This window comes from Papio anubis, chromosome 17, assembly GCF_008728515.1.
Source record: "Papio anubis isolate 15944 chromosome 17, Panubis1.0, whole genome shotgun sequence".
NCBI lineage: Eukaryota > Metazoa > Chordata > Mammalia > Primates > Cercopithecidae > Papio > Papio anubis.
In genome coordinates this window covers 33271055-33294190 of record NC_044992.1, presented here as the reverse complement: position 1 = coordinate 33294190, position 23136 = coordinate 33271055, and the positions used below count along the sequence as shown (strand labels likewise).

General features: G+C 41.4%; 1 protein-coding gene and 1 pseudogene across 3 annotated transcripts in view; both read left to right on the top strand.

The window, feature by feature from the left end:
* GDPD1 (glycerophosphodiester phosphodiesterase domain containing 1) overlaps window positions 1–10913 on the top strand; it is a 59376-nt gene extending 48463 nt beyond the window's left edge. Inside the window, exons 7-11 of one of the 3 annotated variants that reach the window (XR_639146.3) lie at window positions 2333–2466; window positions 6184–6243; window positions 8037–8088; window positions 8860–9071; window positions 10783–10913. Coding sequence is in view for 2 of the 3 variants with exons in the window: in XM_009190382.3 (XP_009188646.1) it covers window positions 2333–2466; window positions 6184–6243; window positions 8037–8088; window positions 8860–8982 (369 nt within the window). In the remaining variant the exon portion in view is untranslated. Of the gene's footprint in view, window positions 1–2332; window positions 2467–6183; window positions 6244–8036; window positions 8089–8859; window positions 9072–10058 lie in introns of all 3 variants that reach the window. The other 2 variants (XM_009190382.3, XM_003912832.4) reach the window with 2 other exon arrangements.
* A 5844-nt stretch (window positions 10914–16757) lies between these two features.
* Window positions 16758–17550, top strand: LOC108582483 (annotated as a pseudogene).
* Window positions 17551–23136: the final 5586 nt, after the last annotated feature.

Genomic DNA, 23136 nt, shown 5'->3' with positions numbered 1-23136 from the left:
CAAAGCACCATGTAAACAAAGGGGCAAAATAAATTCTCAAACTTATTTACTCTGTTTTTTTAAAAATAAAGAAGTAGATAATTTAGAACTATTTATTTATTTATATAATTTTTAAATTTGAGACAGAGTCTCACTCTGTCACCCAGGCTGTAATGCAGTGGCTCAATCTCGGCTCACTGCAAACTCCACCTCCCAGGTTCAAGAGATTCTCCTGCCTCAGCCTCCCGAGTAGCTGGGGTTACAGGTGTATGCCACCAGGCCCGGCTAATTTTTGTGTATTTAGTAGAGGCAGGGTTTCACCATGTTGGCCAGGCTGGTCTCGAACTCATGACCTCAAGTGAATCCACCCACCTTGGCCTCCCAAAGTGCTGGGATTACAGGCGTGAGCAACTGTGCCCAGCCTAGAACTAACTATTTAAAATAAATTACTTTTATGTGATTAAAAAAATACGTTATGTTTTTATTAAAAGTTCCCTGTAAGCGTAATTTTTTTTCTCTCAGTAAACATAACAGGGCCTGGCATGGTAGCTCACGCTTGTCATTCCAGCACTTTGGGAGGCTGAAGTAGGAGAAATGCTTGAGCCCAGGAGTTCACGACCAGCCTAGGCAATATGATGAAATTCTGTCTCTACAAAAAATTTTTGAAAAATTAGCTCGGCATGGTAGTGCGTGTCTGTAGTCCCAGCTGTGTGGGAGGCTAAGGTGTGGGATCACTTGAGCCTGGGAGGTCTAGGCTACAATGAGCCATGATCCGGCCACTGTACTCTAGCCTGGGTGACAGAGCAAGACCCTGTCTAATATATATATACACACACACACACACACACACATACATACATACATATATACACATAGAAGGGCAAGGAGAGAGGGAATGGAAATTTGTTGTTTAACGGTATAAAGTTAGCCAGGCAAGGTGGCTCACGCCTATAATCCCAGCACTTTGTGAGGCTGAGACAGGTGGATTGCTTGAGCCCAGGAGTTCGAGGCCAGCCTGGGTGACATGGTGAAACCTCATCTCTACAAAAAATACAAAAATTAGCTGGGCATGGTGGCACACGCCTGTAGTCCCATCTATTATAACTCAGGAGACTGAGGTGGGAGTATTACCTGAGCCAGGGTCGAGGATGCAGTGAGCTTTGGTTGTGCCACTGCACTCCAGCCTAGGTGACAGTGAGACCTTGTCTCAAAAAAAAAAAAAAAGTGGGGGGGCGGGGGCATAGAGTTGTTTTCAGTTTTGCAAAATGAACAGACTTCTGGACTTTGGTTGCACAACAGTGTGAATATACTTAAAACCACCAAACTGTACATTTAAAAATGATTGACATTCAATTTTGCTGGGTGGTGGATGGTGGGGGTGGTGAAAAAATAAATTTTAAAAATGATTAAGATCTTAAGTTTTGGCTGGCGTGGTGGCTCACACCTGTCATCCCAGCACTTTGGGAGGTCAAGGCAGGCAGATCATTTGAGGTCAGGAGTTTGAGACCAGCCTGGCCAACATGGTGAAACCACGTCTCTACTAAAAATACAAAAAATTAGCCGGGCGTAGTGGTGTGTGCCTGTAATCTTAGCTACTTGGGGGGCTGAGGCAGAATTGCTTGAACCCGGGAGGCAGAGGTTTCAGTGAGCCGATATTGTGCCACTGCACTCCAGCCTGGGTGACAGAGTGAGACTCCATCTCAAAAAAAAAAAAAAATCTTAAATTTTATGTTATGTGTATTTTAGCACAATTAAAATTATATATATATGTATGTCTATCTTGTATTTTTAAACTTTTGGGATATTGAACATTTTTCCAATAGAAACTTAAAATGGTGGTTAGATTCTTGAATTAGTTTACAAAATCCTATTTGTATTTTATATTTGATTCATAACATAGCTAAAAGATGACACATTTGCAACAGTATTGATGTGTATCTATATATACTCATATATAGAGATATATAGCTACATATTTTTTAAACAGGAGTAAAGTTACTGAATATTCCATCTTTTCATCTTTTCATTTTGTTCCATTGGATTCTGACATGTTTAGTCTTTAGCTGTAGGTACCCTAACCAACAGACAGAAGTGGTATTGCAAAAGCAGAGATGGTAATAGAGAAATTTTAGTAACATTATTACACTATGAGGCTCCACGATCAATCCTGACCCATTTGTCAAGGACTAACCACTATTAAGTGTAGTGTTATTTGCAAATAAATATTCATAATCCCGGGAATGCTTGTAATAGATTTCAAAATATTGTCTTGGGAAATATTGAGAGTTGTGAAGTAATCCTCTTTATTTGAGCGGTTGTAAAAGTAACATGTAATATTGCTTGTGTCTTTTAGAATTCAGATATTCCTATACTTTTCAGTCTACAACGTGTCCTGCTCATTCTTGGCCTTTTCTTCACTGGCCTCTTGCCCTTTGTGCCCATTCGAGAACAGTTTTTTGAAATCCCAATGCCTTCTATTATACTGAAGTAAGTGGTTACCCTTTTATTTTAAAATTAATTATCAATTATAGAAAGACTAAGATAAAAGCTCACTAATATCAACATCAATGATGAAGAAGAGATTTCTGTAGTGATTTCCATGTTCTATTACCTGACCTATATTATGCATTTTTATATAAGACACATTCTCTAAAACAAATAATCAGGACCCATCTCAGATTATGATTTTCTGTGCCTGTATAGTCAGAAATCAGATAAAAGGAATTTAGTTTAATTACAGAAGGTCAATAATTCTTTTATTCTCACATCAAATAGCAGTTGCCCTCCACTTTCCCTTCTTTCTACTTCATTGACAGCTCTACCCAGCTGAAATTCCATTAAACTCCAAATTAAACAATGGTATTACTGTATTACATTTAGGAAGAAAAACTACCACCACCATAAAAGCCTCTGGAGATAGGAAAATAAAAGGGTACAGTTAGCTTATATAGGATACTGTTTTGTTTTGGTTTTTTTTTGAGATGGAGTTTCACTGTTGTGGCCTAGGCTGGAGTACAAAGGTGTGATCTCGACTCACTGCAACCTCCGCCTCCCAGGTTTAGTGATTCTCCTGCCTCAGCCTCCTGAGTAGCTGGGATTACAGGCACCCACCACGTCACCTGGCTAATTTTTGTATTTTTAGTGGAGACGGGGGCTTCACCATGTTGGTCAGACTGGTCTCGAACTCCTGACCTCAGGTGATCCACCCACCTCCTCCCAAAGTGCTGGGATTATAGGCGTGACCCACCTTGCCCAGCCAGGATCCTTTTATATTTACATAATTCCTCTACCAGAAAAGCCTTGCATTTCACTTGCTAATTTACTAGAAAGATAAAAATACATAGATTGTAAAAATAAATAGGTACATAAAAACACTTAGATTGCCTGATAAATACTAAGCACTCATAAGTGATAGCTTTTATTGTTATCTTTGTTATTATAAAGAATGATAGCTTCATCTCAAAATTCTACACACTTAGAATGTGATTTCTAGCTGTAGATTCATAACTGAATTATGACAAAGGAATTCGGAATTGTTGGGGAAATCATTTAAATGTGATTTTACTTGTATGAAAACACTTTTCATATCCAACAGAACTTTAAAAAATCGAGCTGAAGAGCTTTCCTCTTTTATAGCATGTCTCAATAAAGCTAATTACTTGGGGGAAAACATCAAGCTGATCGTTAGTGTAGCAGTCATCAAACAATATTGGTAAGAAAAGCAGGCCAGGTGCAATGGCTCACACCTGTAATCCCAACACTTTGGGAGGCCGAGGTGGGCAGATCATGAGGTCAGGAGTTTGAGACCAGCCTGGCCAACATGGTGAAACCCCGTCTTTACTGAAAATATAAAAATTAGCCAGGCTTGCCTGAACCTGGGAGACGGAAGTTGCAGTGAGCCGAGATTGCGCCACTGCACTGCAGCCTGGGCGACAGAGCAAGACTGCATCTCAAAAAAAAAAAAAGAAAAGAAAAACAATTTAGTCAGTACTCTTGTGCTCAACTTCTATTTCATGCCTGTTTTCCATTTTCAGTATCTTAGTGATGAACATGTTTATTTATTCCTAAATTATATTTATGAACAGTCTCTGTGGCTGTTTCTCAGACAAAACAATAGAAAACACTTCTTGTCTACCAAAAAAAAAAAAAAAAAAAAAAACCCTATTTTATTTGCTAGATTAAAATTATCCCTAAACATTTATTCCTGGCCGGGCCAGGGGCTCCTGCCTGTAATCTCAGCACTTTGGGAAGCGGAGGCAGGAGGATCACCTGAGGTCAGGAGTTCCATACCAGCCTGGCCAACATGGTGAAACTCCATCTCTAACTAAAAATACAAAATTAGCTGGGCATGGTGGCGCACATCTGTAATCCCAGCTGCTCAGGAGTCTGAGGCAGGAGAATCGCTTGAACCCGGGAGGTGGGGGTTGCAGTCAGCCGAGATTGCACCATTGCACTCCAGACTGGGCGACAGAGCAAGACTTTGCCTCTAAATAAATAAATAAAACATTTATTCCTAAAGTACTTAGCTTTCATCTGGCCTGGAGTGGACTGTTTGCTCTGTATTTATCTTCATGTGTTCCTTTTAGAAGCAAATATTGTTGAAATACAGACCTAAGAACAAACTCCATAGAATTAATATTTTCTCTAAAAACTGATTATGGATTAAGACACAAGTAGGATATCTTTTGTGTGTTTTAATACTTCTATGGAAGACAGTGGATATTTTCTAAGACAATATAGAGATTGTTTAATGAGGTAGTCAGTATTTGAGGTACTAAATCCCTAAGATTCCTGAAATTGCAACCAGGACTTTCCACTGGGGCCAGAGTTATGGAAAAAAGGACTTGTACATTATTTAGTACTTTTTTTGTTTTTTTTTTTTTGAGACAGTGTTTCACTTTGTCGCCCAGGCTGGAGTGCAGTGGCACAATCTTGGTTCACTGCAACCTCTGCCTGCTGGGTTCAAGTGATTCTCCTGCCTCAGGCTCCTAAGTAACTGGGGTTACAGGCGTATGCCACCATGCCTGGCTAATTTTTATGTTTTTAGTAGAGACGGGGTTTCGCCATGTTGGCCAGGCTGGTCTGGAACTTCTGACCTCAGGTGATGCACCAGCCTCAGCCTCCCAAAGTGCTGGGATTACACACATGAGCCACCGTGCCTGGCCTACAGAATTTTTTTTTTTTTTTTTTTGAGACAGAGTCTCACTCTGTCGCCTAGGCTGGAGTGCAGTGGCATGATCTTGGCTTACTGCAAGCTCTGCCTCCCAGGTTCACTCCATTCTCCTGCCTCAGTTTCCCAAGTAGCTGGGACTACAGGCGCCCGTCACCATGCCTGGCTAATTTTTTGTATTTTTAGTAGAGACGGGGTTTCACCGTGTTAGCCAGGATAGTCTCGATCTCCTGACCTCGTGATCTGCCCATCTTAGCCTCCCAAAGTGCTGGGATTACAGGCGTGAGCTACCGCGCCCGGCCGGCCTACAGATATTTTAAAGGAAAGGAAAACACATGGTAAACAGCTTACTTTAATCTATAATACAGTTCTGTTGTATGTTTAAATCTGCCACATACTAAATTGTAGCAGACAAAGCAGGAGAAAGATTTCACCAAAAAAGAAAGGAGGCCGGGCGCGGTGGCTCAAGCCTGTAATCCCAGCACTTTGGGAGGCCGAGACGGGTGGATCACGAGGTCAGGAGATCGAGACCATCCTGGCTAACACGGTGAAACCCCGTCTCTACTAAAAAAATACAAAAAACTAGCCGGGCGAGGTGGCGGGCGCCTGTAGTCCCAGCTACTCGGGAGGCTGAGGCAGGAGAATGGCGTGAACCCGGGAGGCGGAGCTTGCAGTGAGCTGAGATCTGGCCACTGCACTCCAGCCTGGGCGACAGAGCGAGACTCTGTCTCAAAAAAAAAAAAAAAAAAAGAAAGGAGATATGAGCCTAGGGCACCAGGGTCTCTGGAAAGACAGTATTTGTTTATTTATTTATTTATTTATTTATTTTTAACTTTTGAATAGGGATGGCAAAAAGTTAGCTTGAGACCAGTGCAGACAGAACCCAACTGGCCTTTGTTTTATTTTTGTCCTTTTTACAAATATTTTTGAGAATATACAAAGTACAAGGCACTGTTTTCATTTTCGAATCTGTTTCATCACACTGATATATTTCTGTGTTTCTAATTTGTAATTCAAACTTTATTTTACCCTAGGCTAAAAGAACCACACACCATGTCCAGAAGTCAGAAGTTTCTCATCTGGCTTTCTGATCTGTAAGAATTTTAATTTCTTAATATGCAAGTTATTGCTTCAGCTATTAAATACTACCCTTAAAATTCAGTGCAAGCTTTCCACATGTAATTTATAACAAGGGCAAATTGAGTACCTGCTATGTAAAATGTGTATGAATCATTTAGAAATATCTTAATTGCTAATCACAAAACCTTAGGAAGAATCTTGAGAGATAATCTCGTCCAACTTCATGAGAAAACTGAGCCACCATATACCCAGTTAAATTATTTACTTGGGGTTGTCTAGCTAGTTAGTAGCAGAACTAGGTTAAATAACCATTCCCTTTTGCTTACTTGCTGTTTCCACCAAGCATGGTGAAAAGACGTGTAACAACACCATATATATAAAAGTATATGTTGCCTACAGCACGTTTCTCAGAAAAATCTGCTCTGCACCAAGACTTAGCAGAAAGGAAATCTCACCTATAGAGTGGATATCAACTTTAAAGAAAATGCCTTAATTTAGACATGTTGAGTTTAATTTTAGTAAAAATCACAAAATAATTGTACTATATTTTGCTTTAAGATGGAACCTTGAATGCTTAAATATTTTAATAGTCCCAAATCACAACTTTTTATTATTTAATGCCTTTTCTTTTCTTTTCTTTTCTTATTTATTATTATTTTTTAAATTATTATTATTATTTTTTGAGACGGAGTCTTGCTGTGTCGTCCAGGGAGTGCAGTGGTGTGATCTTGGCTCACCGCTTCCTGGGTTCAAGTGATTCTTCTGCCTCAGCTTCCCGAGTAGCTGGAACCATAGGCTCCTGCCACCATGCCTGGCTAATTTTTGTATTTTTTAGTAGAGACAAGGTTTCACCATGTTGGCCAGGTTGGTTTTGAACTCCTGGCCTCAAGTGATCTGCCCACCTCAGCCTCCCAAAGTGCTGGGATTGCAGGTGTGAGCCACCGCGCCCAGCCTTAACGCCTTTTTCAAAGAGTCCTAAACAATTAGTTTTATCTTTTCTTTGTGTCAGTGTTTATTCTTTTTTGCTTTATTCTCGATTTAAGCTCTAGTTTTTCAAGGATGCCTTTTTTTTTGTGCTCATGTAAAACCAGGATGCATTTTTTTTCTTTTTTCAACCCTATTAACTGACAAGATGCATTTTTAATTTGTGTCAAAAGCACATGATTTCTAGTTTCTGTTATTTAATCATTCTAATAGACATAACAGAATAGAAATAATGTCTTTCCAGCGCAGTGAATTCCTATCTTGCTCAAGAGATTTGTATTTTGAAAGTTCACTTATCAGTGAGTTACTTGGAACAAAAAAATGTTTTTTTCCCTAGACATAGGATAGTGTAATTAGTGGACATAATGCTTCTAACATAGCTTACAAAAGACTAATCCATTGTGTAATGAACTATGATGCTATAGAAATTGACCTGCATTTGTTGACTTATTTTAACTTGGAAAGTTAGGAACACATATTAATAGTAAGAAAGGAAAGCCAGCTCTTTCTCCTTCTTCAGCAGTGAAAATGAGGCAGCCTCTTTTCTATTGAGCTCTGTCAACAAGAATGGGTGTCCGACAGATCTGGTAGCAGTAAGGAGTAGAAAGGAGGTTCTGGTTGTCCACCAACCAGCAGCCTGCAATGAAAGGAGATCCAGCAATTAAGACATAAATTAATTCACAACAGCCATTATTACTTGAGACCATTTCTTTTATTGCTGAAGCATTGGGATTAAATTAAACTAGGAATTACTAAACTCTAAATTGACTACATTAGGACTAAGGACTAGATTCCTAAATAATTTATGCTTTTTCTTTTCTAGCTTACTAATGAGGAAAGCTTTGTTTGACCACCTAACTGCTCGAGGCATTCAAGTAAGTTTCTGGAATGATGCATTTTGGAAGCAGCATAGCTCACCAGTTTAACACAAATATAAAGGGCAAGAACTTTTAACTGACTTAGTTTGGCCCTTGACTCTGATACTGCTGCTTTACTGATCCACAAATGAGGACCTTAAGCTCTTCCTATACAGTTAGCAATAAAGCATTGGCATTTCTGGATCTAGATTCCTCTTATGTACAGAATAGCTGTTGCCAGAGGGGTGGGCCAGTGTTTGTGTTTTTTTCTTTTTTTTTTTTTTAAGATGGAGTCTCGCTGTGTCACCCAGGCTAGAGTGCAGTGGTGCAGTCTTGACTCACTGCAACCTCCACCTCCCAGGTTCAAGCGATTCTCATGCCTCAGCCTACTAAGTAGCTGGGATTATAGGCGCGCACCACCACACCTGGCTAATTTTTGTATTTTTAGTAGAGACTGGGTTTTGCCATGTTGGCCAGGCAGATCTCGAACTCCTGACCTCAGATGATCCACCTGCCTTGACCTCCCAAAGTGCTGGAATTACAGGCGTGAGCCACTGCGCCCAGCCAGGAGAGTGTATATTTAATAAGCACTGTGAATTTTTTTTTAACACCCCTCATTCCTATAAGGAACAAAGTGAACTTTTAAAAAAGGATCTAATGATTTATTTAAATGATAGCTTTAAAAGGTTATTTCTAAATGTACCAAGATTGTAGTGGATAAATACTGTTATAAAAATAATTTTCTATTTTAACATTTCTTCTCATCCTTCTCACACTTCTAATTTTCAGGTGTATATTTGGGTATTAAACGAAGAACAAGAATACAAAAGAGCTTTTGATTTGGGAGCAACTGGGGTGATGACAGACTATCCAACAAAGCTTAAGGATTTTTTACATAACTTTTCAGCATAGAAAAAGAGGTACTTAGAAGTATTGAAGGAAAAAATGAAGACCTAAGAAAAAAAATTTCATCATCATTTCCCTAAGCCATTTCCAGAATGGTAAAATGTTTAATCAGTTTTTATTACCTCATTTTTAAGCCTGTATGAGAATGTAGAAACTATATATTATATGTATATTTATTTTAAATAATATTGTATATTTTGTTTGTAAATTATTTAGAAAGATAATTGGTTATGAGATGTAAGTTTTAATTTCTTAATATGCATTTTAGTTTCTAGATCTTACACAGAAATCTTGATTAATAACATACACAGAAATGTACATACTACATCATCTACAGAAATCTTGATCAATAATCTAGAAACTAGGTTATCTAGGTTATTGATCAAGATTTCTGTAGATGATGTAGTGTTCTATTATAAGTAATTCTGGAATCAAAGACTGTTGGATGCATTTGGCATTGGGCTGAGTGGGGTGGCTCACACCTGTAATCCCAGCACTTTGGAAGACTGAGGCAGGCAGATCATCTGAAGTCAGGAGTTTAAGACCAGCCTGACCAACATGGCAAAACCCCATCTCTACCAAAAATACAAAAATTAGCCAGGCGTGGTGGTACACGTCTGTCATCCCAGCAGCTCTTAAGGCTGAGGCACGAGAATTGCTTGAACCTGGGAGGCAGAGGCTGTAGCACGCGATAGCACCACTGCACTCTAACCTGGGAGACAGAGTGCGACTCTGTCACTAAAAAAAAAAAAAAAAAAAATTGGCATTAGCCTTCACTGGAATACAATCAGTTAGTTAGTAAAAGAATTTTTTTTTTTTTTTGACATGGAGTCTTCCTCTGTTGCCGAGGCTGGAGTGCAGTGGCACCATCTTGGCTCACTGCAACGTCTGCCTCCCAGGTTCCAGCTATTCTCCTGCCTCTGTCTCCTGAGTAGCTGGGATTACAGGTGCCCACTACCACGCCCAGCTAATTTTTGTATTTTTAGTAGAGACAGGGTTTTGCCATGTTGGCCAGACTGGTCTCGAACTCCTGACCTCAGGTGATCCACCCACCTCGGCCTCTCAGAGTGCTGGGATTACAGGTGTGAACCACTGCGTCTGGCCAGTAAAAGAAATTTTGAAGGCCACTGCAGCTATTTGTTAGTGTCTTGTTATTTCTAGGTGCATCTTAGTTAAAGGGGAAAAATAAAATGGAAAAAGCTTGGAAATCAGTGATGTGTAGTTATCTGGCAAGTTATACATAATTAGCAGCAGTCAGGCTCAAGAAAATAAAAGTTGATTAGTTGATCAGAAATAAAATCTGTAGAGTGAATTAGATTTCTGAGTTGATGTTGTTAATGAAACATTCTATTTGAGACCTTTATTCAGGTGTGTAACAATTCTACCATGTTCATTTTTTTAAGCATTAAAAATGAACTTATCAGTTATAAATTAAGACAAGATCCAAATAGTTCTATTTTTGTGTTTCCTCTAAAAAAATGTAAGATTTTCACTCTTGGCATTGACTAACTGAGCCTACATCTAGATTTTAAATACCATCTTGAATCCTAATAATTATATTAAACTGATGAAAGTGCATATGATTGTTCCTAACACTTACGAACTCCCATAAAGATGTTCCTGATCTTTAAAATTCATTAATCTGAGTACTAAGTAGAAACAGAATTTTCCAAAGCATTAGACATCGCTTTCTCAGTTTATCTGAAGCGACTTCGTGTACATCTGTTTCTAATATATTTGACTAATTTTCATGATCTCAGATTGTGAGGTAAATGTAATCTGGAATAATAAGTGTCTTTTACCTAGATTACGTCTCTCATTTGGAGTTTGGCAATGAAACAGCTATGAAGAATGACTGTACTCTCCCATCTGTCCCTAGATGACATAAATATCATTTGCTTTGTTGTTTAAACTGAAATAAATTTTCCAAGAACAAAGTAAGGGTTCTTCATTTTTTTTTTCAGTTTTAGTTCCAAATATGCTTTGTAGATTTTTTTTTTTGCAGAATTTAATGAGGTGATGCTTTAATCATATGAATAATAAATGCACCTGAGATTTCGCTCTAGTAAAAATAAAAGAAAATATGGAAACACTTTTATGGTAAGAAAGTTACTTCTTGGCATTTGAACAAATAACTTGGGTGGATAATCCATTGAATCAGTCATTTTCAATTTCACTTATTGTAACTTATGGTTATAGCTGCTAGGGATCATTTTGATCATCTTTGATGGAATTCTTTTTGTTATTTCTCCTTTCTAAATTTTGCTTTGTTATGATTCAGAGGAGATCATATTAAAGGGCCAGCTTATCTCTTACGTAAACCAGTAGAAGATAAAGTACCCAACAAGGTAAAGATGTTTGGAAAATAATGTTTCAAAAGTTTGGTGATTTTATAGTCAAGGTGACTTTAATTTTCTTAATAAAAACATAGTAATTTATAACAAGGAAGTTGATCATCATTCAGTTAACATCTGAATTCTGCTTTCTGATAGGGGCATCATGTTTGTTTGTTTTTAGAGACACAGTCAGGCACCATGGCTCATGCCTGTCATCTCAGCACTTTGGGAGGCTGAAGTGGGCGGATCACCTGAGATCAGAAGTTTGAGATCAGCCTGACCAACATGGAGAAACCCTGTCTCTTCTAAAAATACAAAATTAGCCAGGCGTGGTGGCACATGCCTGTAATCCCAGCTACTCAGGAGGCTGAGGCAGGAGAATCGCTTGAAACTGGGAGGCAGAGGTTGCAGTGAGCCAAGATCATGCCATTGCACTCCAGCCTGGGCAACAAGAGCGAAGCTCCATCTCAAAAAAAAAAACAAAAACAAAAAAAGAGAGACAGGGTTTTGCTCTGCCACCCCAGCTGGAGTGCAGTCGCTCAGTCTCCACTCACTGTAGCCCCAATCTCCCTGGCTCCAGTGATCTTCCTACCTCAGCCACCTGAGCCTCCTGAATAGCTGCCACTACAGGAGTACACCACCACACCCTGCTAATTTTTGTGTTTTTTGTAAAGACGAGGTTGAGCCATGTTGCCCATGGCTCAAGCAATCTGCCCACCTTGGCCTCCCAAAGTGCTGGGATTACAGGCACAAGCCAATGTGCCCGGCCTCAGAATTTCTTAAAGCTCTAATTTCTGGCAAGGGTCAGTTCTAGAAATTGAGGAGTGGGGCAGGACTATAGGGAGTCATCTCATGGCCACACTGTGAAGAAAGAATGGCTGTGATGGGTTGAGAAAACAGAACATAAATCATAAATCATAGTATGCTCCAGTATGGGAAACCATTAACATATAATATAATCAATGATTTTGCCTAAAGTTATGCAACATGGTGACCCCAGAAAGAATCCATTGAAAAAAAATCAAAAGAGATTCTGCAATAGATAAGAGTGACAAGTCAAGGGTGGCCATGAATGCCAGGTTGAAGAGTTTGTTCTAAACTGAAAGTCATAAAGCTCAAGTAGATGGCTAAACTTGAGGCAATAAAAACAAGAACCAAAACTGCTAGGCAATAATACGACATAATGATTTCAGTCCCAAAAGAAAAATGTAAAGAACAGTCTGTAACCAGGCCCCAAAACAAAAGCAGAACTAAAGAAGTCAGATGCAAGCGTCAGAGAGGAAATCAAAATGCTGGGAGCATACTAAGACATTTTCTGTGCCTCATTTAGATAGCATTGAAAAATTAATGTTTGGAAAGTTGATCATCCTATAATCTGAAACAAAAATACAAGCCTAGAGCAGAGAACAGTCCAGAAACCATGTCAGAAGTCTAAACGGGTTCATATAAATCTAAATTGCCATTAGATTGCATAAAACTTAATTTGGTGGCCAGGTGCAGTGGCTCACGTCTGTAATCCCAGCACTTTGGGAGGCCGAGGCAGGGAGATAACTTGAGGCCAGGAGTTCAAGATCAGCCTGGCCAACATGGCAAAACCCCGTCTCTACTGAAAAAAAAAAAAAAATTAGCCAGGTGTGGTGGCGCACACCTGTAATCCCAACTACTCAGGATTACACAAGAATTGAGGCACAAGAATTGCTTGAATCCTGGAGGCAGAAGTTGCAGTGAGTTGAGATGGCACTGCTGCACTCCAGCCTGGGCAATAGAGTGAGACTCTGTCTCAAAAAGGAAAAAAGGCCAGGCGTGGTGGCTTACTCCTGTAATCCCAGCATTTTGGGAGGCTGAGGTCAGGAGATGGAGACCATCCCAGCTAACACAGTAAAACTCCGTCTCTACTAAAAATACAAAAAAGTAGCCAGGCATGGTGGCACGCGCCTGTAGTCCCAGCTACTTGGGAGGCTGAGGCAGGAGAATCACTTGAACCCAGGAGGTGGAGGTTGCAGTGAGCCAAGATGATGCTGCTGCACTGCAGCCTGGGCGACAGAGCAAGGCTCCATCTCGAAACAAAGGAAGAAAGGAAGGAAGGAAGGAAGGAGGAGGAGGGATGGAGGGAGGGAGGGAGGGAAAGAAAAGGAAAAGAAGAAAGGAGGGAGGGAAGGGAGGGAGGGAAGGAAGGAAAGAGAGAGAGAAAGAAAGAAAAAAAAAGATAAAAAGAAAGAAAGAAAAGAAAAAGAAAGAAAGACAGACTGACATGGTAACATAAGTAGGAAAACAATAAATCTATGTGTCTCTGTAAAGGAAAAATTAGGCCAGGCACAGTGGCTCACGCCTGTAATCCCAGCACTTTGGGAGGCCAAGACAGGTGGATCATCTGAGGTCAGGAGTTCGAGGCCAGGTTGACCAACATGGTGAAACCCTGTCTGTACTAAAAATATAAAAATTATCAGGGCATGGTGGTGGGCGCCTGTAATCCCAGCTACTCTGGAGGCTGAGGTAGGAGAATCACTTGAACCCGGGAAGCGGAGGTTGCAGTGAGCCAAGACCATGGCATTGCACTCCAGCTTGGGCAACAAGAGCGAAACTCCATCTCAATAAATAAAAATTTAAAAAGGGAAAAAATAGGCCGGGCGCGGTGGCTCAAGCCTGTAATCCCAGCACTTTGGGAGGCCGAGACAGGCGGATCACAAGGTCAGGAGATCGAGACCATCCTGGCTAACACGGTGAAACCCCGTCTCTACTAAAAAAATACAAAAAACTAGCCGGGCGAAGTGGCGGGCACCTGTAGTCCCAGCTACTCAGGAGGCTGAGGCAGGAGAATGGCGTGAACCCGGGAGGCGGAGCTTGCAGTGAGCTGAGATCCGGCCACTGCACTCCAGCCTGGGCGACAGAGCGAGACTCTGTCTCAAAAAAAAAATAAAAAAATAAAAAGGGAAAAAATAATAAGAGCTAGTGACTGGATAAGCTTAAAAGAAGAAGGGAAAGTCACAAAGCTGCAAAAAAAAAAAAAATGGGGAACTGGAGAAGGGAAACAATGTGGTGGTAAAGATGATGAATGTGGGTGCACTTGAGTTTGAAAGAGCAAGAAGAACTTTGAGTGGCTATGCTTTAGACATATTAGTCCTTGGCTGAAAGGCTAAATCTGGAGGAATAGATTTAGGAATTTCCTGTACTTCATAGATATGAATTTGCAAAGTTGCTCTTTAGAGGTGATATTAGTTGCTTCTCAGTATTCTACTTGCAATTTGAATAATACCATGCCACCAGATGCCTAGGTTGTGAATAGCATGGGTTCATACCCTAGTGAGATGGAATGATAATGTACAACATAACAAATGATCTCATTTATGCCTTTTTCTTTCAAAAGTAAAGAGCTCTATCAAAACAGACATAATTTTTTTTATTTTTTATTTTGAGATGGAGTCTTACTCTGTCTCCCAGGCTGGAGTGCAATGGTGCGATCTTGGCTCACTGCAACCTCTGCTCCTGTATTCAAGCGATTCTCTTGCTTCAGACTCCCAGGTAGCTGGGACTACAGGCACACAGCACCACACCTGGCTAATTTTTATACTTTTAGTGAAGATGCGCTTTCACCATGTTGGCCAGGCTGGTCTCGAACTCTTGACCTCAAGTGATGCACCTGCCTCAGACTCCCAAAGTGCTGGGATTACAGGCATGAACCACTGCGCCCAGCCAAAACAGGCATAATTTTAACTCATCGCATTATTTATGAAAAGAATACAAGTACATTAGTCTTGTTTGTTGAGTAGTTTTAAAATTTAGTTTTTTAAAGTCTTAAAATAACAAGGCAGGTCCTGGATAGCCTCTCCCAGGCAAGAGGAGGCTGAGCAGGTGTAGCAGGTTACCCATTCTCACTTTGATGAGAGCTGCTCCATTTTTTTCTGTTTTGTATATGAGTTCCACATAAAATTGATTTGAAATAGGAATTTTCTGCAAAAAAAAAAAACTTTTTTGCGTTTGTAATCTTTGATCTAAGATTTTTCCCCTCTGGACTTTAGAACCTCCCTCTCTCCCCTCCTCTTCCTCTCTTTCTTCTTCCCTCCCTTCCTTCCCTGATAACTCACTCTAAGCCTTTAAAAAATTCAGTCAGTTCCCTTAATGGTTTATGATTTATTTTTTTTTTCTGGTCAGAAACTTCTCAAGAACAACCAATGGGTGGGGAAGGAGAGGTGAGAGACAGGCATAGGATATAACAGCTAATTCACAAGTGTCGATGGCCAAGAAACATGAAAAATGTTTAACCTCCTTCATAATAAAAGACTTACAAAATGAAATGATAATGAATATGATACCAATTCCCGACTCTCAGGTAGGCAAGAATGAGTGTTGGTGAGAGGATAGGAGAACAAGCACTCATAAACTGTTGGTAGGAATATAAATCGACAGAGCCCACCCCTCCACCCGCCCCCCCCCTTTTTTTTTAAGACAGAGTCTTGCTCTGTTGCCCAGACTGAAGTGCAGTGGCATGATCACAGCTCACTGCAACCTGTGCCTCCTGGAATCAAGCAATCCTTCCACCTCAGACCCACGAGTAGCTGGGACTACAGGTATGTACCACCATGCTGGCTAATTTTTGTATTTTTTTTTTTTTTGTAGAGACAGGGTTTTGCTATGTTGCCGAGGCTGGTCTTAAACTCCTGGACTCAAGCCATCTGCCCACCTCAGCCTCACAAAGTGTTGGGATTATAGGTGTGAGCTACAACACCCGGCCTTGGCAGAACACTTAGAGGATAGATTTGACAGTACCTTCAAACACATCCTTTCATCAGAAATTCCACTGCCAGGAATAATATTCCAAGAAAAAAACAGGATGAATGTCCAAAGATACACATGCAGAATGAAAAATTGGAAACAACCTAAATATACAACATTGAAGGACTGGTTACGCCAGGCATGGTGGGTCAAACCTGTAATCCCAGCACTTTGGGAGGCTGAGGCGGGCAAATCACTTGAGGCCAGGAGTTCCAGACCAGCCATCATGGTAAAACCCCATCTCTACTAAACATACAAAAACAATTCAGATGGGTGTGGTGGTACAGGCCTGTAGTCCCAGCTCCTTGGGAGGCTGAGGCATGAGAATCGCTTGAACCTCCTGGGAGGCGGAGGTTGCAGTGAGCCAAGATCACACCAGTGCACTCCAGCCTGGGTGACAGAATGAGACTTCATCTCAAACAAAACAAAACAAAACAAAAAACAGTGAGGAAGGCCGGGCATGGTGGCTCATGCCTATAATCCCAGCACTTTGGGAGGCCAAGGCAGGTGGATCATGAGGTCAGGAGTTGAAGACCAGCCTGGTCAACATAGTGAAACCCTGTCTCTACTAAAAATACAAAACAAAAAAATTAGCCGTGCGTGGTGGCGGGCTCCTGTAGCTACTTGGGAGGCTGAGGCAGGAGAATCGCTTGAACCTGGGAGGTGGAGGTTGCAGTGAGCCGAGATCGCACCACTGTCCTCCAGCCTGGCCAACACAGCGAGGCTCTGTCTCAAAACAAACAAACAAAAAACAGAAACAAAACAGTGAGAGAGGCAGTGCATTCCATTCCAAGGCATCTGTGAGCCCACAGAGCAGACACCATGAGAAAAGCTCACCCTCCCCAGTTGAAAAAATTTATGAACAAGAAATTATCGTTGAAATTAAATGGTGGCAGACATGTCCAAGAAATATTGTGGAGATTGGATTCCTTTATGAATCTTGTGATAAATGAATGTGTGGAGATGGCGACTAGTGGGCAACAGAACAATAATGGAACGGTGGTAATATGAGGAAATAGTATCATGTTAGAAGCCTTGGAATGAGTAAAAATAATGGCTGTTCAGCAGGGAAACCCATGCCCTCTCTCCATAGGGCCTGTTTTACTATGATGTAAAAATTAGGTCACGTACATTTTCACATTAGACATTTTGTTAAACAAACTTTCATAATAGTCAACAACAACAACAACAACAAAACCCAAAAACAAGGGACGGGTTAAATAAATTGTGACAGATCCTTATAAAATATGACTGTTCTATATCTACTGATATGAGAAAATTAAGTGTAAACACTAAGCCACAAAATTGTGTATTGTGTAAATAAAAAATATTCATCTTAAAGGTCTGAAATGCTATCTGCCAGTGTTAATAGTGTTTTTTCAAAACTGCGGTAAGAAGGCTCACGCCTGTAATTCCAGCAATTTGGGAGGCCGAGGCGGGTGGATCACCTGGGGTCAGGAGTTTGAGACCAGCCTGGCCAATGTGGTGAAATGCTGTGTTTACAAAAATACAAGAATTAGCCGGGCATGATGGTGGGTGCCTGTAGTCCCAGCTACTCGGGAGGCTGAGGTGGGAGAATCGCTTGAACCCAGGAGGCGGAGTTTGCAGTGAGCCAAGATTGCGCCACTGCACTCCAACCTGGGCAACAGAGCAAGACTCTGTCTCAAAAAAATAAATATATAAATACAGAAATAAATATGATGAAATCATTCAACTCAGTTGTGATTTCACAAGTCATCAACAAAAGAGTTGATCATTGAAATTAAGAGAAAAAGCTGAAGGAAGAGTTCAGAAGGAAAAAGAATGACCCAGAAAGTCAAGTTTAAAATATGTCCAAGGAAGAGAAAGTGTGGTCTGAGAAATAGAAGCAAGGGAGAGTACGTCTTCAACCCCATGAAAACAGAATTTAAGAGAGAAGGTAGGCTGGGCACGGTGGCTCAAGCCTGTAATCGCAGCACTTGGAGAGGTTGAAGTGGGCAGATCATTTGAGGTCAGGAGTTCAAGACCAGCCTGACCAACATGGTATGGTGAAACCTGGTCTCTACTGCAAATACAAAAAATTAGCTGGGTGTGGTGGTACATATCTGTAATCCCAGCTTCTTGAGAGGCTGCAGCACGAGAATTGCTTGAACTCAGGAGGTTGCAGTAAGCTGAGATCATGCCACTGCACTCCAGCCTGGGCAACAGAGCAAGACTCCATCTCAAAAAAAGAAAGAAAGAAGGTGATTATCATCAGTGCCCAAAATAGAATACTAAGATGAAAGAAGGCAAGGGCCAGAAAAGGGATAACTGCATTTTTTTTTTTTTTTTTGAGACAGAGTTTCTCTCTGTCACCCAGGCTGGAGTGCAGTGCCATCCTCATGGCTTACTACAGCCTTGACCTCCTAGGCTTAAGCGACCCTCCCACTTCAACCTTTACAGTAGCTGAGACTACAGGTGTGCGCCAGGACGCTTGGCTGATTTTTGTATTGTTTGTAGAGATGAGGCTTCGCCATGCTGCCCAGGTTGGTCTCAAACTCCTGAGCAATCCACATTCCTTGGCCTCCCAAAGTGCTGGGTTTACAGGCGTGAGCCACCGCACCTGGCCTGCATTTGTTTCAAAAGGTGGCCTCTGTAACTATGGTTCATTTATCTCTATAGTTGATGGAACTGATATGAGATTGCAAAGGAATCAAGGGGACTGAATTATACTAAATGAGGCTAGTAAAAATCAGCCACTTATTCACAGGAATTAGAAAATCAAGACATTTGAAAGGGCAGCGGTATCAAGTGAGTTGTGTTCTATGTGGGAGGCTTATAAATGTGTGAAAACAAGAAGGCGCTAGTGGAGAGATTGGAGATATTGGAGAGAGAGGACATGTGATCAATGATCTCTTCAAGACTGTGTGGCTTGTAATTTATTCAACGAATCGGTAGATTCGTTGAATGCCTGCCTTGCCAAGCACCTGAGTCACAGCTGTGAATCATACCGAACATTTCCTGCCCTTGGTTCTTATGGTCTAGTTAAGCAATCCAGACCAGAGAGAAGAGAAGGAAGAAGTATCTTTTTTATATATACTTCAAGGAAGGATGGGAAGCTAAGTATGAAAGACTGGGATGGGCCAGGCACGGTGGCTCATGCCTGTGATCCCAGCACTTTGGGAGACCAAGGCGGGCAGATCACCTGAGGTCAGGAAGGAGTTCGAGACCAGCCTGGCCAACATAGTGAAACCCCGTCTCTACTACAAATACAAAATTAGCCAGGCGTAGTGGTGCAGGCTTGTAATCCCAGCTACTTGGGAGCCTGAGGCAGGAGAATTGCTTGAACCTGGGAGGTGGAGGTTGCAGTGAGCCAAGATTGTGCCACTGCACTCCAGCCTGGGCAAAAAGAGCAAAACTCCATCTCAAAAAAAAAAAAAAAAAAAAAAAAACTGGGATGATTTGCACTTGAAAGAGGATAGAGTAGCAAAGCCGACTAGTGTGGTCTGTTACTCTTCTTATAGGACATCAGTCCTATATGATTAGGGCCCGCCGTTATGACTTCACTTAACCTTAATTACCTGCTGAAGGCCTAGTCTTCAAATACAGTCACACTGGGGGTCGGGGCTTACACATATGAATTTGGTGGGGGAGGGGGGCGTGGGGGGCACAATTTAGTTCATAACAGGTGGGGATGGGGGTCAAAGTGGAGAGCTAGAGATTGGTTATGTGCGAGAGGAGGCAGAAAAGGAAGGAAAAGGAAGGAGGGAAAAGGAAGCCCTTGGCAGCTGACCACAGAAGGGTTACGAGAGAGAAGAAATCTAGTGTAGCCAAGGATTGTCAGAAAGAAGTTGTGTATTTCTTCGTTTCCTAGGATACCTACTTGGAGATTTGGAGTATTGATAACAATCTAGATTGCTAGGGAGAGGAAATAAACTTTTCAAAGGTTTAAATTATTTATTTCGAGACATAGTCTCACTGTCACCCAGGCTGGAGTGCAGTGGCATGATCTCGGTTCACTGCAACCCCCACCTCCCACGTTCAAGTGATTATCCTGCCTTAGCCTCCCGAGTAGCTGGAGTTACAGGCATGTGCCACCATGCCCTGCTAATTTTTGTATTTTTAGTAGAGATGGGTTTCACCATGTTGGCCAGGCTGGTCTCAAACTTCTGACCTCAAGTGATCTACCCACCTCGGCCTCCCAAAGTGCTGGGATTACAGACATGAGCAACCGCACCCAGTCTCAAACGTTTAAATTCTGATTAATTTGAGGAATAGTGAGTTTGAAAGTTTGGGCATTGTTAAATAATGGTAAATGTTACATTTATGTGAAGTTTAAATTTTTATTCACATTTACATGTATTCCTGTGTTTCTTACGACAACCTGGTAGAGTAGTTGAGATGATCACCTTTCTGGTTTTTTTGTTGTTGTTTTTTTTTTTTTTTTTTTTGAGACGGAGTCTCGCTCTGTCACCCAGGCTAGAGTGCAGTGGTGCAATCTCGGCTCACTGCAAGCTCCGCCTGCCAGGTTCATGCCATTCTCCTGCCTCAGCCTCCCGAGTAGCTGGGACTACAGGTGCCCACCACCACGCCCGGCTAATTTTTTTTTTTTTTTTTTTTTTGTATTTTTAATAGAGAAGGGGTTTCACCGTGTTTGCCCGGATGGTCTCGATCTCCTGACCTCGTGATCTGCCCGCCTCGGCCTCCGAAAGTGCTGGGATTACAGGCGTGAGCCACCGCACCCGGCCCACCTTCCTGTTTTTTATATGAAACTGTAAGTTAGATGATGCCTTCAAAGGGAATGTACAGGGTCACCTGACTAGAATCGGTGTGGTTGGGTCTCCCTAACCTTCCCACCCACTCTGACTTTTCTGATTTATTTTCCATTCACCATTCAATGCTGAGAGAAATGTAAACAGCTGGGAGAAAGGGCAGTTGCAATGTTACGCTATAGAAAGTGAACTTTCCAAATGAAAGCTACAAAACAGAAGAGTCCCATGTGCCAAATGTACTTACTGTTCCCTGACTTAAACACTATTAATAGCATTTGTGGAGATGGGAATCAAGCTGCTATTCCCATGAATAACGGAAACCACTGCCTGTGGGAACAGATGGAAAACTATACCACTACCTTTTTGAGAAATTAAGAAATCCCAGGTAAGAACAAAGTAATATTAAACATTTGTCATTCAACACCCAGAATTGGTTTGGCTTATACAACTAGATAGATGAATGGTGGGGTCACTTACTGAGATGGAGAAAACTGAGAAGGAAACAGATTTCCAATGGGAATGTGAAACATTCTGATTCAATTCACATTTTGAGAAACATTATCCATCGCTTCTCAGCCTTTTGGCTAAGATCAAGTAAGAGACATCCCAAGCCCAAGTATGCATACCTTAGGCTCTACAAAATGACTAGAAAACTTCAACCCTACTTTGAAGGAAGGAATTCAGTTAACATTTATTTAGTACCTTTTGTATGCCAGGTGGCTATCACACTCATCATCTTATTTAATCTTCACCACAGTCTTGTGAGATAAGTAGTAGTATTTCTGATTTACAGATGGGGAAATAGAAGCTCAGATGGGTTGAGTGACACACAGAATTGCACAGATAGTAAGGTGACAAACCTGGTGTTCAAACCTGTCCTTTTTTTTTTTTTTTTTCCAAGACGGAGTTTTTGCTCTTGTCGCCAAGGCTGGGGCGCGGTGGCACGATCTCGGCTCACTGTAACCTCCGCCTCTCGGGTTCAAGTGATTCTCCTGCCTCAGCCTCCTGAGTTGCTAGGATTACAGGTGCTCGCCATCATGCCTGGATAATTTTTGTATTTTTAGTAGAGACGGGGCTTATCTCAAATTCCTGACCTCAAGTGATCTGCCCACCTCAGCTTCCCAAAGTGCTGGGATTACCGGCATGAGCCACCGTCCCCAGCCTTTAATCCTAAATCTTGAGAGAGCAAGATCAAAGCTGTTTTCACCATAAGCACTGCTATTCTTTCTCCATAACCTTTATCACTAAACTTCTTAAATAATACTAGAGAAAGAGTGTCGTAAAAGAAATAAAATTTGACTGAATGCAGTGGTTTATGCCTATAATCCCAGTACTTTGGAAGGCCGAGGCAGGAGGACTGCTTAAGGCCAGGAGTTTGAGGCCAGCTTAGGCAACACAGCAAAACTCCATCTCTACAAAACTCTTTTTTTTTTGAGACAGAGTCTCTCTGTGTCACCCAGGCTGGAGTGCAGTGGGACGATCTCGGCTCACGGCAATTTCCACCTCCCAGGTTCAAGTGATTCTCCTGCCTCAGCCTCCCAAGTAGCTGGGACTATAGGCACATGCCACCATGCCTGGCTAATTTTGTATTTTTAGTAGAGAAGGGGTTTCATCATATAAGTCAGGCTGGTCTCGAACTCCTGACCTCGTGATCCACCCGCCTCGGCCTCCCAAAGTGCTAGGATTAAAGGCGTAAGTCACTGTGCCCAGCCTTTCTACAAAAAAATTTGTTTTTAATTATCAGGGCATGGTGGTGCACACCTGTTGTCATAGCTACTCGGGAGGCTGAGGAAGGAGGATCACTTGAGTCAAGGAGTTTGAGGCTGCAGTCAGCTATGATCATGTCACCACACTCCAGCCTGGGCAACTCTCTTTAAAAACATGTGATTGTTTTCTTTTCTCTTCCAAGTAAGATTTTGTATTAAATACACTAACGTTTGATGCTTAATGTTTAATATTAACGTTGATGTCTAATACAACTGCTGTATGGTGTTATGGAATTTTTTTCACTTCTTCATTCTAACCATTTTCATCATACTTATGAAAGAAAGAAATTTGAATTTTTTAAAATACAGGCATTTCACCTTTTCTGTCTTCTGCTCTCTTTGAGGTCAAATAGTAAAATTTACCGATGATGAGTCTATAGTTGTGTCTACTTATGCAGAAAGTACAGATGAACTATATAATCCTTCAGAAGTTCTTTCCTAACCCTTCTCTTTCTCTTTTTTTATTTTTAATGTTTTTAAACAGGATCTCACTCTGTCACCCAGGTTGGAGTGCAGTGGCACCATCATAGCTCACGGCAACCTTGACCTCCCAGGCCC